General features: G+C 37.5%; 1 protein-coding gene across 1 annotated transcript; it reads left to right on the top strand.

The window, feature by feature from the left end:
- Positions 1–2,485: 2,485 nt before the first annotated feature.
- On the top strand, positions 2,486–15,279 carry si:ch211-112c15.8 (tumor necrosis factor receptor superfamily member 1A). Its single transcript, XM_036592445.1, has 10 exons — positions 2,486–2,720; positions 5,169–5,271; positions 6,184–6,306; positions 6,414–6,551; positions 6,848–6,935; positions 9,981–10,024; positions 10,290–10,478; positions 10,659–10,690; positions 10,775–10,886; positions 13,771–15,279. Exons 1-10 carry the CDS (start codon positions 2,691–2,693, stop codon positions 14,100–14,102), a joined length of 1,191 nt encoding a protein of 396 aa, XP_036448338.1. The 5' UTR covers positions 2,486–2,690; the 3' UTR covers positions 14,103–15,279.
- Positions 15,280–16,414: the final 1,135 nt, after the last annotated feature.

The following is a 16,414-nucleotide window of genomic DNA, read 5'->3' as shown; positions in this document are numbered from 1 at the left end:
CATGTCTAGGAAATGCAAGATACATCTAACTTCGTGAAAAATACACACTGAAGAGCTCAAAACTGTGAAACATTTGCTTCGCGAACGTGCCTGATGTTCCACTCGCCGCTAGATGTCGCTGTTCGTCTTGATAAATTATGACGCCTGCAATGGGGACGCTTTAAAGGGCCCAGATTTTACGCTTGTTTTTGTTTCTACTCATAACATTTATGTGGTTTTAACAAACCTATTTTACACGGCCATTTCCAGGATAAACCTCTCTATCCCTCAAGGCCTCAACAAACATGAATTTTAGTGTTTACAAGAGTCCAGTTCCGAGACCACAAATTAACAGTCTTAGTTTTAAAACCATTTGACACAGTTTTGTATCAGGAAGGTCAGAAATAGCTCTCTCTAATTAATGTTTGTAGGCTATGCATTATTTAAGGTTAGATTTTACGATATACACTCACTGAGCACTTGCACCTGTACACTCACTGAGCACTTACACCTGTACACCTACTCATTCATGCAGTTATCTGATCAGTCAGTCGTGTAGTAGCAGTACAGTGCATAAATTATACAGACCTGCAGCTTCAAATAATGTACACATCAACCATCAGAATGCCAGGCTGGTTTGAGTATTTCTGAAACTGCTAATCTACTGGGATTTCACACACAACAGTCTCTAGAGTTTAATCAGAATGGTGCAATAAAGAAAAAAACATCCAGTTTTGTGGACAGAAATGCCTTATTGATGAGAAAGGTCACCAGAGATTGGCCAGACTGGTTTGATCTGACAGGCTGTGGTAACTCAGATAATCACTCTGTACATTTGTGGTGAGTAAAAAAGCATCTCGGAATGCACAACAAGTCAAACCTTGAGGTGGATGGGCTACAACAGCAGAAGACCACGATGGGTTCCACTTCTGTCAGCCAACACAGAAAGCTGAGGCTGCAGTGGGCACAGGCTCACCAAAACTGAACAGTTGATAACTGGAACACATAGCCTGGTCTGATGAATCTCAATTTCTGCTGAGGCACGCAGATGGTAGGGTCAAAATTTGGCACCAACAGCATAAATCCATGGACCCTACCTGCCGTGTGTCAACAGTCCAGGCTGGTGGAGGTGGTGTAATGGTGTGGGGAATGTTTTCTTGTCACACTTTGGGCTTGTTATTACCAATCAATCGATGCCACTGTCTTTTTGAGTATTGTTGTTGACCATGGGCATCCCCTAATGGCCACAATTTACCCATCTTCTAAGGATTTCCAGCATGATAATGCACCATGTCACAAAGCAAAATCTACCCAGTATTAGTTTGGTGTTCCTAATAAAGTGCTTGGTGAATGTATATTATGAAACAATATTTTTTCTGTATATCATGTATAACTTACAATAGTGAATGCACAATGAAGTACATTTTTGTTCTTTTCTTCTTAATTTTTAATATTCTGAAAATATCTTCATCTGGTCTCTGCCTTGACGTGTGTCCAGGTCTCAGTCTTGACTTGGCTTGAAGTGAGTTCAATTGCGTGTATAATTGATGGTATCTTGCGACCCAAACATAATTTTTCAGATGCAACATTACTTTATTCACCATCTGTTTGAGTTTTGCAAACTTTTGCTGGCAGTGTGAACTCATTGACCAGTCATCTGCCAGGAATCTGCTCTGCTTTATCACAAATTGTGCCAGCATCTTCAAAAACCAGCTCAAACTGAGTTACTGAGTCTGAGCTGTGTGTTAAAGCTCGTATAAAGTTCCAGCTCCTGAATGAAGCAGTGAAACTCTCACTTTCATGTAAAGGTCATTTGAATTACACAAGCTGTTTTTTGTTACTGTGCCTTGAAGAGTGATATGTGTGAATAACCTCTTTTCTGATTGGCTTATAACTTCAACATGAATGGGCTGGGCCAAGGTGTTGCACCCTGAATAGGTGGATACATGTTGGTTATGTGACATCACAAAAACAATGAATTCAAAATATGCTGTTTTTACATGTTCATTTTCATAGATGGATAGTACAGACTAGTGAAGGCATGGTAAATTTTGAAGTTTTAACAATGTTTACATATTACATCAAACTCTTTATTTCAAAGTGAGCAAAAGGAGTTTTTCAGGATATGAGCCCTTAAAGAAACTGAAGTTTATTCACATTTCATTTAATACTTACTAGTGGATTATTTCTAAATGAACAAACAAAATATTGTAAGTAGGCTAATATGACTATATAAAACACTGTATTATATGACCATGTAACTCACTGTCTTGTACTAGCTGACTTCTCAATATCTGAATTCACCAATGTAATGAGTTTCTGTTGCGCATACAGAGGAACTGAAGGGTTGTAGGCAGTACCTTAAAGACTTCCTCTGTGACAAGCCTAGCCTAAGCTTAGCCTACCATCCCAGCCCAACATGCACATTGGTCGGTTGACGTGTTTTCCTGTCTTGCTTTTCTGAGAGCTCCTTTCACATTTCTGCCACATAACGTTTCAGATTGTCAAGGTGCAGTTCACTGTTTTCGTGGAGGGTCACAACTGCAGATGCACGTGTCTGGACTTATAATGTAGACAAGCAAAGTGAAATAATTTCAGATCTCTTGGTTATTTACTTTTATTTGTTTGCTTGTTTTAATAACAGTGAATCAAATGTGATTGCAGTCCACGTTCCTGTTCATGGTCACTGGAAATTTAAAAATTGTCTGACCATGACCACGTCTCCAATAGTTTATGTTTTGGTAAGTAACCTAATGCTTCACTAACCTAACTCTTCACTAGCTGTTATTTTTGACAAATTCAATTCAATTAGTTAATTTTACAGATTGGCGGTAGTAGATCTACAACAGTAGAACTGTATATTAAAAAAACCTCACAAGATAGTCTCAGTACTAGTTAGTTAGTTAATGCATTCTTACTATAGATATTTTAACCCCTCCTCGCTTTAGACAAAGATGTTCCTGAGTATACATCGTCTAATTCTATATTAACTACAATGACAGCCTAAGAGCTTCACAACTAAAACATTAGAGCAACTCTCTAAAACATTTGATAACAACTATATGATATACTGTTATGTAGCGACCACTCTCTCTTGTCATTTTTAGATTTCTTCAGCATTCTTACATATGCTGTTATCTCAGTCATACTGGGCCCTACATATTAGTTTTACAGTAGTTATTGAGTAATCCATAGTAGTCACTGTATAAAAAGCCTAAAGATTTATAACCAGACAGTTAGCTTGGAGTTTAAGGGGTTAATTTCTGATTATATCAAACCAGAATATACTCTTGATGAATCACTGTCAGTACAACTTTGCAGTCATCATGTTTCCCCGACAGGCATTTTTGAAAGCTAAAATCTTTTGCCTTGTTCAAAACTAATGTTCGTTTTTAGTCATTTATCATTTTCATCATGTATTTCAATTTGTGATGAAAGGTCTTTTAGGAACCTTATTATTCACCCTCAGAAATAGACCTGTACCTTTCAGGGTACAAATGCTGTCACTGTGGTTGTACCCTTTTTAATACCTTTTGTAAAAAATACATAAAAAATACCCTATTCTGTTATAGTTACAGTTTTTGAGTTGCATTAACTTCATACACTCTGTCTTGACCCCAAGATTCTTATATTATTTCAGTTACTTAAACATGATGTCATAAAAAGGTACAAATATTCAACTTTCCTCTGAGAAAGTATGTATGTATGTATTTTTTGTTCAACTCCACGTTGTATCATATGAAACTGGTGAAATATTATGTCTAAAGCTGTAAATTGTAGTTTTTAGTGTAATTATGGCAGCATTTTTACATAAACATTGTATTTTCTGTTTTTGCTTCTATTTCTATAATTCCATACAGTCATCCTTAAACAAATCACTTCGAAAGGTAATTTTGAACCCAGTGTATAGCACATCCACTACTTACTGACTGTGAATTTCCTAGAAGAACCTTGGCATAATAAAGTGATTCTTCTATATTATGTGCTATGACAAAACTTACAACTGCAGCAGAGTGAATATATCATAGATTATGATGTGTGTGGACACCTATAAGAGCTTGTTGCACATCCCATTCCAAAACCATGGGCATTAATATAGCCCCACTTTTACAACTGTAACAGCCTGCACTCGTTTGGGAAGACTTTCCAAGATATTTTGGAATGTGTCTGTGGGAATTTATGCCTATTCAGTCACATTTGTGAGGTCAGGCACTGATTTTGGACAAGAGGCTTGGCTCGCAATCGATGTTCCAATTTATCCAGTCCATGTTCGATGGGGTTGAGGTCAGGGCTCTGTGCAGGCTGCTGGAGTTGCTCCACACTTGTCAAACCTCACTTTCTGCACAGGGACACAGTCATGCTGGAACAGTAAAGTGCCTTCCCCAAACAGTTGCCACAACATTGGAAGCATATAATTCTCTGAAATGTGCTGTAGCATTAACATTTCTTTCCACTGGGACTAAAGTGTCAAGCCCACACTGTAAAAAACAGCCCCAGACTATTATCCCTTTTCCACCAATCTTTACTGTTGTCACTGTGCAGTCTGGTAGGTAGTGTTCTCCTGGCCCAGATTCGTCTTTTAGACTGCCAGATAGTGAGGCGTGATTAATGACTCCAGAAGACACGTTTCCGCTGCTTCCCATTTAACAGGCTTATGTTTAGGCTTGTGCGCAGCTGCTTGGCCATGAAAACCCATTTCTGAAGTTCTTGACGCAAAGTTCTTGTCCTGGTATTGCTTCCAGAGGCAGTTTGAAACTCTGTAGTGTGTAACTCAACAGAGGACAAATCATTTTTTACTGACTATATGCTTCAGCACTTAGTGGCCCCACTCTGTGTGCTTTGTGTGGTCTTTCACTTCGTGGCTGAGCTGTTGGTGCTCTTAGATATTAGCACTTACAGTTGACAGAGGCAGATCTAGCAGGGCAGAAATGATCTGTGACAAAGATGGTATCCTATGGTGTTTAAAATTACTGAGCTCTTCAGTCTTACCCATTTTACGGCCAGTGTTTTTCTGTGGAGACTGACTGGCTCTGTGCTTTATTTTCTACGCTTCTTAGTAAGGATTGTGGCAGAAACATCTTAAGTCAGTAATTAGGAGGGATGTCCCGCCTAGTGTATATAATGTGTCTTTTAGTGTTGGGCTACTTTCTTAATGTGCTGATGAGTTGTGTGTGCTGATTGTACTGCAGGCACTGGCTCTGATTGCAGTCTCTCTGTGCCAGACTGGACACGACTCGGAATGTCAAAGGCCAATGGATGGACACCCTGGGAAATCAGGAAAATGTCCACCAGGTAAACAAAATGGCTTGCTTTGGACATTGTAATATTAAAGATGACATATATAAAATTATTGCATAATACCTCATTTATATAAACACATTTTCAGTTTATCAGAATAAAATTGATTTTAGGCATTTGTGCCTCCCAAAGCCCAAAGTTTAAAAATGTCAGGTGGTGCAACCGTCCAACCATATATTCAGATTTGTTAAACTGTTAAAAAGGATCATTTAGTCATATAAAATTCTAAATAAAGCATAACATGTTTCAAACATAAAAATCACAACTTGTTGTAATGTGTTCCACTTTAAAAGTTTTCAACTCTTTGAAAAACTTATGTGTGTCAATTCTTTTCCTCCCCTTGAACTCGAGCCAATATCCTGTTGAAGTGCTTGGCTGTCCTTTTCAGTGTCCTCAAAACCCTCAAAAAGGGTTTTGTATGCCATAGTAGAACCACTTTTTTATGTTTGAAAAAGAGATTTGCAAGTGTGAAAAAGCTTATGAAGGTTCTATACCAATTTAATGTTTTTCCCTAGGACATTTACATTATGTGCAGGTCTTTGAAACAGTAAAACGGTTCTTCCCACTCAGTTTTGGTTTCTCTAAAGAACTGTTCACTAGAACCTTTGTGGCATGTTTTTTTCAAGTGTGTGTTAATAATGCAATGTCATGATTTGTCTCATAAATGCATAAAAGGATTAGGAAATGTCTGTGATTCAAACTTTAGCAACTGCTGCACCAACCATACAAACCACATAGGAAAGGGTTGACTTAAGTATTTCTTATATTTGAAATTATTTACAAGATTAACTAAATAAAAATGCATGCACTTCAGTTTTGTGTTCCTAGTGTTTTGGAATAGCTCTTGTACTCCACATGTAGGAAAACATTGCATTTGATAAATCTGTTGTATTTCTGTTCATTCAGGCTGTCACACTGTAGGATCATCATCAAAAGATACTATCTGCAAGAAATGTGGCCCAGAGACTTACATAGATGCAGACAGTGCACTAACAACATGTCATACTTGTAGATCTTGTGATGCTGGGAGTGAGTAAAACACTATAAAATGTCATATTAATTGCAGTTATGTTAGATGTTATATAGATGTTATAAATTGGCATAAAGGTTTTTAACGATCTCTCTTGGTTTTACAGCTAATAAGATTGTTAAGAGTGAATGCACACCTCAGAAGAACCGAGTATGTGGCTGCAAAGATGGCTTTTACAGAACATCCAACTCGGAGGATGATTTTTTCTGTAAGGATTGTAAAAAGTGCACAAACTGCAGCTTGTGTAAGTAACAAAAAGTAAAAAGACATAAAACATTTCTTATGACTGAACTTAGAATGTCAAATAAATTAGATGTGCTCTTCATATGGCATTTTTGTTGTCACTGTAACTAAAACCAAGCCAATTTCAGAGAGGAACACGATCTTCATTCTTTAATCGCTCTATAACTCATTTGTCAAGCTTTGTGTGATAAACTGCAAAAGGTCTGAAATCCAATCCATGCAAAATTAAGGCAGTTATTATCACACGGTAACATTTTTGTCACTGTCTCAGGATTTCCATTTCTTATGGTCCTACAGGCCCTGATTGTAAAGATAAATGCGAAAACGTGTCTTGCCAGCACGGCCAGTACTTGGATTCGAAGGGGAAATGCCAGCCATGTCCCAAGTAAGAGACATCATGGAATTGTTCTGTAAATTTCTCCTCATCCTCATTGCCTACTTCTGGTTTTGTCAAAGGCCTTTATCTTCTAAAGAAGGGTTGACTGAGATATCCAAAATATGTTGACCAGGTAAACAAAATGTCTGGGCACTGGGGAGTTGATTTAAACTAGGCTTAATTCAGAGATTATTCTTTTGTGAGTATCATGGGCAGCAGCATATTTTGCTGGATGTTTAGGTCATTACTTTTCAGTTTCAAGTCAACTAATCCTGGATTAAGAATCTTGAGAGCCTTAACCACTTCAAAAGTTTATAAAAATGTTTCAGATTCTGTTCAAAGTGGAATCTTGAAGCATATAGGTTAGTGGGTTGTGGGTTTCCTGTATACAGAAGCAAGAATTTCCTGCCATTTTACAAAGTTCTGCAAATCAGCTCTCTTGAACAAATGTCACAGTCATGTGTGTATGTGCAGTACACATACAGTGACCTGTTTATTAGGTACACCAACTCTGTTGCTGTGCCTAATAGGTTATCATACCACTTACGGTCAATTTTTGAGTCATGATGGTTAGACTGATTCAGTTAACAAAGTCATTAAAATGTGTTATTACTGTAATAATGTTTATTTATTTGAAAAATTTAAGGTCAAGTTTAAGTCACCACTTTTGTGCTCAGTAATCGACTGACTGACTGTACTGGAATCGTAAGCTTAGGCTGTGTAAACAGAGTTTTTAAGGACAAGTGTGTGATAGACTTTTAACATATATCTATAAAATACTTTCATGAATCAGTTTATTTAAATATAATTGAAACAAACATAGCTCACACAAAAGTGAAAGTGAATGGGCCTGTTATTAGCTAAGCATCTCCTTTTCATCAAAGACTGCTTAGTCTGTGACGGGGGGTGCGTATGTCAACAAAGGCTTTTGATCGTTTTATTGAGTTTTCCTGCCCCTGTAGCCAGCTCCTCTCATATACGATGCAGATCAAATTCACATGCATTACATCACATGCTTTAGCTTTATGTATATTTTGTACATTTTTTGCATATATACCTGCTTTATCAGAAATGCATAAAATCATAACATGTTTCAAAATATGGCAACTTTAAAAGTTTTCAACTCACTGAAGAACTTGTTGGTGTAAATTTTGATTTCCTCAAATGCCATGCATCACAGCCATCAACAAAGGACTTTTATTGTGACATGCTTTTAAAAAGAGTGGGCAGAAGATTGCATTATAAACAAGACCCCTAGTGAGTGTAATTTTTGAGTCATGATGGTTAGGCTGATTCAGTTCACCCACTCATTAAAATGTGTTATTTGTATAATAATATTTATTTATTTGAAACATTTATGTAGAAACTTGAGTCTATACACAGAGAAGGATTTATAGAGGTGTCAAAGTACAAAGACTAAATTATTTATTTTTATTAATGTGTGGTTGCGCCACCTGGGTTCAGTATAAGAATTGATTTATACTCTAATAACACTATGATACAAATATCACTATGTTGGATGGATTGATGGATACTGAATGTTCATTTTGCTGCTCTACAGTTAGAGACCATTGTCTAACTGCTGCCATGCATCATTTGTTTTAGTCAAAAATAGTGGCCAGTTTCTGACCTCAGAGCCATTCTTGGCTGGATGAGTTTCACTTTCAACCCCACAGTGACACGTGTCCAAAACCTCAGCAACACTGCTGTGCCTGGTACATTCTTACCAGCACCACACACACTACCATGATACTACAATAACACTACCAAGTTAGTTTCACTGCTGTACAGTGTTCCACCACCAAAATAATATTTGGTCAACAGCAATCCTGTCAGGAACTGACCAATGATTAAATAGGGTAGAGGGTGGCTGACCAATTGTGCAGCAACAGATTGGCTACACTGTGTAACAGTCCAACTATACAGTGGATCTGTGAGATGTACTGAGGTAAAATGTATTTCATAAAGTGGCCAATGAGTGGAAGTACAAAGTAGATGTTTAAACTAAAGTAGATGATAAGAGCTCATACAACTACATTAATATATATCAACAAAATATATGAACTCAACCTGGCCAGTTGTCATAAGTCATTCATGAAACAGGCCAGTATAACACAATACAACACAACACAAAAACCACCAATATCAACAAACATCAGTCCATTTACAAATCACCATCAGTCAACTAACATCAACAAACATCAGTCAGTTAAAATGTATGTCATACATAAGTTCAGTCGACTTACTTCAATAAACTTCGATCAATTAACTATTTATCATCAGTCAATTAACACCATTTTACATCAACAAACATTGGTCAATTAACCCCAATTAAAATTAGCAAACAGTCAATTAACATCCCATTGTCAGTAAACAAACACCAAGTAACATCAACACACATTAGTCAATAAACATGTCGTCGTCATCATCAGTAAACAAACACCAATTAACATGAACACACAGTCAGTTAACAAGTCATCAGTCAACTACCATCAGCAAATATCAATGAACATGAGTCAGTTAACACCAATGAACATCAAAAAACATTAGTCATTTGACAATAAATCATCAGTCAAATAACACAAATTAATCAACAAATAGTAGTAAGTTACCATTGATTGACTAACATCAATAAATTTCAGTCAAGTAACTAAGTAATTAGGTCATCATCAGTCAACTAATATCAACTAACAAACTTTAGTCCCCTAACAAGTTACTGTCAGTTAACTGCCATCAACTAACATCAACCAGTATAAACAAACATTAGCTAACATCATCAAATTCAGTCAGTTAATGTCAACAAACATCAGTCAAATAACAAGGCCACATCAGATAACATCATCAAACTGTCAATAAACAAGTTACCATCAGTCAACTAACTTTTGAGTACAAACGTGCCGGAATGATTGGATTAAGCTTAAAATTTGATTTATATTAAAACCCATCAGACAACTTTAGAGTAATAAATAAAGTGGCCACTGAGAACATATTTATCTGGAAAAAAGTTGTTAAAATACACTGTACGTTCAAATTTTACCCTTCTTATTTTTTCAGTAACCAATGCAGTCACGAGTCCTGTAAGTCTTTCTGTATAAAAGGTAAGAGATAACACACATTTTATTAATACATTTCAGGAATTTCACATATGATCACATCTATTTGTGCTGTAGGGAGAACTGGAAGGCTCAGTAGGAGAGCCTGATATATCAAAATGTTTGCACTTATGTGTGTATATTATATGTACATATACATGAAGTCGAATATACTGCAGCCTGTGTGTTTCCATATCCCCATGTTACCATATAGTATGTAATATTTAAGAAGTTTTCCATTATAATATGAATGATGTCATGGCTTGTTTAGACGAGTCTGGAAATTCGAGGTTGGAGCTTGTGATCATTCTGCCCATTCTGCTGCTACTGCTGGTGCCTCCTGCTGTCCTCCTCATTTGCTGGGCCTGTGGGAAGAGAATGTCTTGCAGCTTGGTGTGTAAACAGAACAGAATTTTACACACCGAACGTAATGGAATCCTACCACATGTGCAAATACCTGGTAACTATATATATATTTTTGCTGATGTTGAAGTGGACTATTGGAAAGTTGGTGTTTAGGGGATGTATGGGTTTATTTGTATACATTGAATAAATTGTTATTATGGCCAATATGTGTGGTTGGTATATTGTCATTTTTGTAGGCAGAGATCCTAATTTCTATATTTCTTATTATTTGCAGTTCAGCGTCATGTACACGTTCAGATGCCACCGGTTTGTATCCCCTAATACATTTCATCCACCTCTGTTTCAGTGTCCTTGACATTTGAAAATGATGTTTATTTCTCTGTGTTTTAGATCCTAAATGTTGAACCTTCCCGAGATACAGAGACAAGACAAGCACCAAGATATCACGACATGGTCGAGGGCAACATCGCAACTCCACTTATTGGAAATGGAGACTCAAAAGGCATAGTAATTATATTTCATTATTTAGGAGTTTTTTTGTGCTAAGCAATTATGTTGTGAGGAATGTATCACAATGGGTCATATCTAAACCTCTGTTCCACTCATTTTTTCCTTTTTTATAATTTTTTTTTTAACTTAAAGCCCAGCTGTCCTTCACATTGTATGATTATTTCATTATCAACTACTGGACTACCAGTAGAACTTGGAGACTAATAAGATGACAACAGTGTCCACTATGGTCTGATGGACACTTTAACCAATTGGTTGGTTAAGGTTAAGATTTTATTAAGATTACTATTAAGACTTATTTATATAGCGCTTTTTAAAGTGGACATTGTCACGAAACTGTTACAAAAAACGGCACAGCTACTGTGTAGTGAATGTAGATAACGTTTACTCTCAATCTCTAAATGTATGTTTCTCATGAATCTTTTTTGCGTATCAAATTGAGAAAATGTACGAGAAAACACAGTCTTTCCTGTCAGCTCAGAGCTTTATCCTAATTACAATCAGGTGGGTGTTTATGAGGGTGTCAGCTAAGCTTGAGGCACAGTGATGAAAGCGATAGGAGGACTACAGAAAAGCTGATCCATCAGATAGGACAAATCGTGTTGTTCTGTCCTATGTCTCTCACACTTCCTGTAGCCTCTGTACACGGTTCAACTATCATCGTTAAATTAACTTCCACAAAAACGTGTAAGCTTAATCTTAACAAACAGGCCTCATACATCATCTGTAGGAGTTCTTTTAACATGGCAGGGCATTATTAATACAATTTTACTGTGATGCCATAACTTGTATACTTTCATAGGTGTAACATGATATTGGGAGAAAAGAAAAAGTAATTGTAAATTATAATGATAATTTACTAGTCATTTAAAATGGCTTGAGTTACATTTCTCCCAGGTTACCTATATGGTCAGATATATTCTGTACATATTGATTTAGATTCAGCACACAAACTCTAACAGTCTGCTGGGAGACAGCAAGTTACAAAACATATTTTATCTCAGAGGAATCTGATTTGAAATATTCAGGGTTTGCACAACCGCTGTTATGCACTGTGGTGAAACATCAGTCTGTGGGCCTGTTGTGGAGAAAACTAAAGAAGGCAAAAATGATAATGATTGTAATGGTCTTCATCTACAATGCTGCCCTTTTAATGCCTTAAACCCCAAGATAGTTATGTAGTTAATAACTCTTTTTTATAATCAAGTACTGAATAGTTCATAGTAGTTAGTCAATAATAAGATCAATATGTACTGTTTAAGTGGTTAAAAGTACTTAAAATTGCAGTCTTCTAAAAACAATATAATAACTAAAATACCACTGTTATAACATATAACCAATAGCATTGAGTTAAGAAACAACATTTAATAAAAAAGCCATCTAGCACAGTCTTGCTTGCCCACGGTGTATTAGTCCTTGTTCATTTGCTTGTTTTTTTTTATGTTGAGAAGGCTCATTTGAAAATTCCTCGAAAAGTCCGGATGTCCACAGGCATTTATTGAAATAAGGTGATTCATCTTAGAAGTATATTCATGTGTTCTTGGAAAAGAAAAGCACTGGTACTACTGTCTTCTAAAAGCATTTGAATATAATCCTACAATGAATCACCTTGTTTCAGTAAGTGTCTGTAGTCTGCCTGACTTTTTGTATTGGTGATGAATTAGAGTTGCCTGTTTATCTAACAAGAATCTTAACAACAGAATCTTGTTCGTGCATGGCCTCGCCAATAATGCTTGCCAGTGCTTGCCAGAGCTGACTAACACCTTAGTTATAGGCAAAGGTCACACTCATCTGGAGAAACAAAAAATGTTTTCAAGGGAGAATATTACAGACAGGAGTTTTAAAGAATGCTATCACTGAAAATGAGCATCTGCACTGAAACAACGGTTGTAGACGGGACATTTTCTAAAACTCCCTGAGTAATTTGTTTTCGGTTCCTTCATTTTTTCTTTCCATTCTTTCTGTAGTCTTTGGTTATTAAATAGAATGGCAGTATTGTCTCAGTGCTTTTGTTGCTGGACATAAAAGAAAACAGGGAATAGTGATTTTTATTACTTTGAAGATCCCAGACTTTTCCTGAGGTCCTCTTATGACATTTGTGTGGTTTATGAATCACAGTTAACCATTTTCCAACCTCTCTTTATTTCTTAGAATGAAATAAGCTGTTTTTGTTACTGTGCATTTAAATGACTAATATATGCAAACAACTGTTGTGATTGGCTGCCTCATTCAAAAAACGGGCCAGGCTGAAACACTCCTTGTAACTTCAACATGAATCGACAGGGTTAGACATTTAAAGACATTCATAATATTCATATTCTTAATATGGGCACCTTAAATTGTATCACTGCAGTCATGCAATGATAAATGGTTTTCACATAATTGGAGAAGGAGCTCTTCTGTCCATAATTGAGCTATTTTTATTTATAAATTGGTTTGTAAGTTTGATGTGTGTTGACTGATCTGGTAAAGAAGTGATATAACATTGTAAAGTTGGAGTTTAAAACAAAACATCATTCAGCTGCTGGCATCCAGTGGCCTACATAAGGCCAGAGGACACAGAGGACTCCAACCCAGCAAGCACCACCCAAGACCAACATGTACAGAACTTACAGAGAAAGAACTGATAAACCAAATCAACCAGTGTGAATGAGGAGTCTAACACAGATGGCACCCCAACCAAACATTTGGGTTTGTTGGTGTTTGTTGCCTCAGCGCTCTATGAACTAGAAAGTTCACACTTATCAAGCTGCCCTTTGAAACATTACCACACTGTCTTGCCTTATTAAATCTAACCTGGGCTTTAACCACTTTGCCACACATGTCCTTCTGGCCTACAGACTGCACTTCTGTAAACACGCATCCTCTTTCTCCAGGATGGAACAAGTACGAGGCGCAGAAAGAGACCTGGCCGGCTGCAATGCTGTATACCATCATCAAAGAGGTCCCCGTGCGGCGCTGGAAGGAGTTCTTGCGGCTGCTCTCGGTTTCTGATGATCAGATGGAGAGAGTGGAGCTGGAGGCCGGACCCTCGTATCTAGAGCGGCAGTACCAGATGCTGAGACTGTGGAGCCAAAGGAGCGAGGTGGACCTGGAGAACATCTACTCTACACTACACTACATGGACCTGTCAGGCTGTGCCCAGGAACTGCAGAAGAAACTGCAGCAGCTACAGGAGGTTCTGAAGGTCGACATGGGCACGACCTAAATAGATAAACCTGCAGTTACTGTTTTTCAGTTTCACTCCAGGTCCTGACCTCTCAATGCTTAAGTGTTCTCAAGAGTGTACATGTCCAAGGTTAAGTTTGGTTGAGTTTATTGAACGGTTAACAGAAAGCACTGGACTTCATTCAACATGTGTCAGTTTACTAAGGAAGTTAAATGATGGCGACCCAAATTAGTCACGGGTACAATTATTTTGTGTAAATGACTTGAAAAACTACAGTGTACTGTAAGAGCAAAATGACTAAGTAACAATCCAGTGTAGCTCATACTTTATTTTTTAAAGAAATCTTGAATTATATTTTAAGGAATGTCTGAAATTGTATAGTTAGTTGTGTTAGATTATAATCACATTTTGATTGTAATCATGTTTCCAACAATTATAAGTTGCATCACAGCGTAACTGATGTAAGAACTATGTAACAGTATGTAACTACGGTACATTATACTTAACATTATTATACTTATGTATGGAGTAACATACAATTAAATCTAAAAGAGATGGTAAGGGTGAAGCTGTGGAGGCACGCGCCTGGTAGTTGCCAGTCATTTATGATATTGCAGTGTTCCAGGTGTTAATGTTTGTCCACAAAATCCACATATTTCTGAAATGATTAAGAGTTACCAGGATTATGCATCTGCCGCCACAGACGGTGAGCCGTGGGTGAAGTACAGTATTTGACATTTCAAAAAGTCATGCCAGCACATTTTGTGCTTATACCACAAGTTGTCATTCACATTTCTTGTCTTGCCTTTTGTATTTTTGTGTTTTTGTATTGATACTACAAGGTCCGGTTACAGCACACAGGCTGTGCTTTTATTTTTATTTGTCTGTAATAGAACTGTTTGTGTCCATGTATATTTGTGTGTGTGTGTATGTGTGTGTGTGTGTGTGTGTAAGAGTGAACAAGGCTCATATCTACTTAGTGTACTCAAGTCCGCAGTGTCGGAGTCCCCAGGACACATAATGCAAAAGTCCCCACATGAAGGACAGCTGTGGATACTGGGCAGTGTGGTTACAGCTAGGAGCACGAAAGGAAATCCCCACCCCTCCTTCTGTGAAGATTAATATCATGTACATGAACCTTTGCTCTTCGTAGGCACATTTCCCTCCGAGCTCACCACAAGAGCAGCGCAGGACGTCAGTGAAGCACGTAAACTGAAGGGGAGCTGTTTTCCATCAGCCTCTTTGATCTGACGTTCGGCCTGGAGTTGTGCTGTAGGTCTCAGTGACTCACTTGACAACATTTCCCCTTCTCTGTTGCTTTTTTTTGGTTTCACACGTATGAGGTGCTGCAGTTTGTGATTACTTCAGCGTGTTAATACGCCCATTCGAAACGCATTTTTTTCCATCTTATTTTCTTAAATTATATTTACCTGTGTTTTTTTATGTTATAGACTGAAAAAACGGTCTTTGAAAATGTTCTCATTAAAAATGAAGTACCAAGTCCTCTTCACTTCAAGACTGTTTTCGTTCTTCAGCACTGAGGTGGTTTGTCGTTTCCATAGCAACTACAAGACACACGAGCGTGTGGATAGTTTCCAACTGGTAGCCACTCGGACCTAAGCTCGCTAGGTTAATGGTCCAGTTTAGTAAAACAAATCAACTTTAAATAACGTTACTTGCTATACTTATTTGCTTTTGATACAGCAAGCAGACAAAACTGGTGTTGAAGTGTCCCAGGGTGGTTTCTTCTAGAGAACTAACGTTAGGAAATCCAATGAACAGGTGAGCGTCAGAGAAACTGTAGCTAAGGTGGCTAACTGGCTTTTACCCATAGATTTGTAAACACTCGGGTCTCTCTCGTGTTCATTATTTTCTCCGCGGTAGCCGAAAGTTCCTATCGAGTTTCTACCATGGGAACAGCATATTGTGTTTCTGTTTGGGTCTCCTTAAGAACACAGACAAGAATGCGTGTGTTTTTGTGTTTTTAAATACATTTTACCCATTACTTTCAGTGAAGAATGAGTTTACCTGTGTTTCTTTCGTCTCAGACCGTCAGTCGGACCGACAGACTTAAAACCTGTTAGCTCCATAACATACAAGGCTGTTTTACTGTAGTACAGCAGAAAAGCCCGAGGAAGAAGTAAGTTAAGTCAACACCTTCTGTAACTTTAACATGGTGTTGTCTGAGATGCTGTTTGTCTGCTACTGCTCTTTATTTCCTACTGAACTGCTGCCCTGTGACTTTTTAAAGGGGGGAGAACAGGGGAGACATTTATTTAGGCTACTGTTTTTTAACCCTCTGTTAAAAAAGGTATTCTAAAGCAGGCTTTTGGGGCATGGATTTAAACTCC

Source organism: Colossoma macropomum, unplaced genomic scaffold (genome assembly GCF_904425465.1).
Source record: "Colossoma macropomum unplaced genomic scaffold, Colossoma_macropomum, whole genome shotgun sequence".
Classification (NCBI taxonomy): Eukaryota; Metazoa; Chordata; class Actinopteri; order Characiformes; family Serrasalmidae; genus Colossoma; species Colossoma macropomum.
This window is presented reverse-complemented; position numbering and strand designations above follow the sequence as displayed.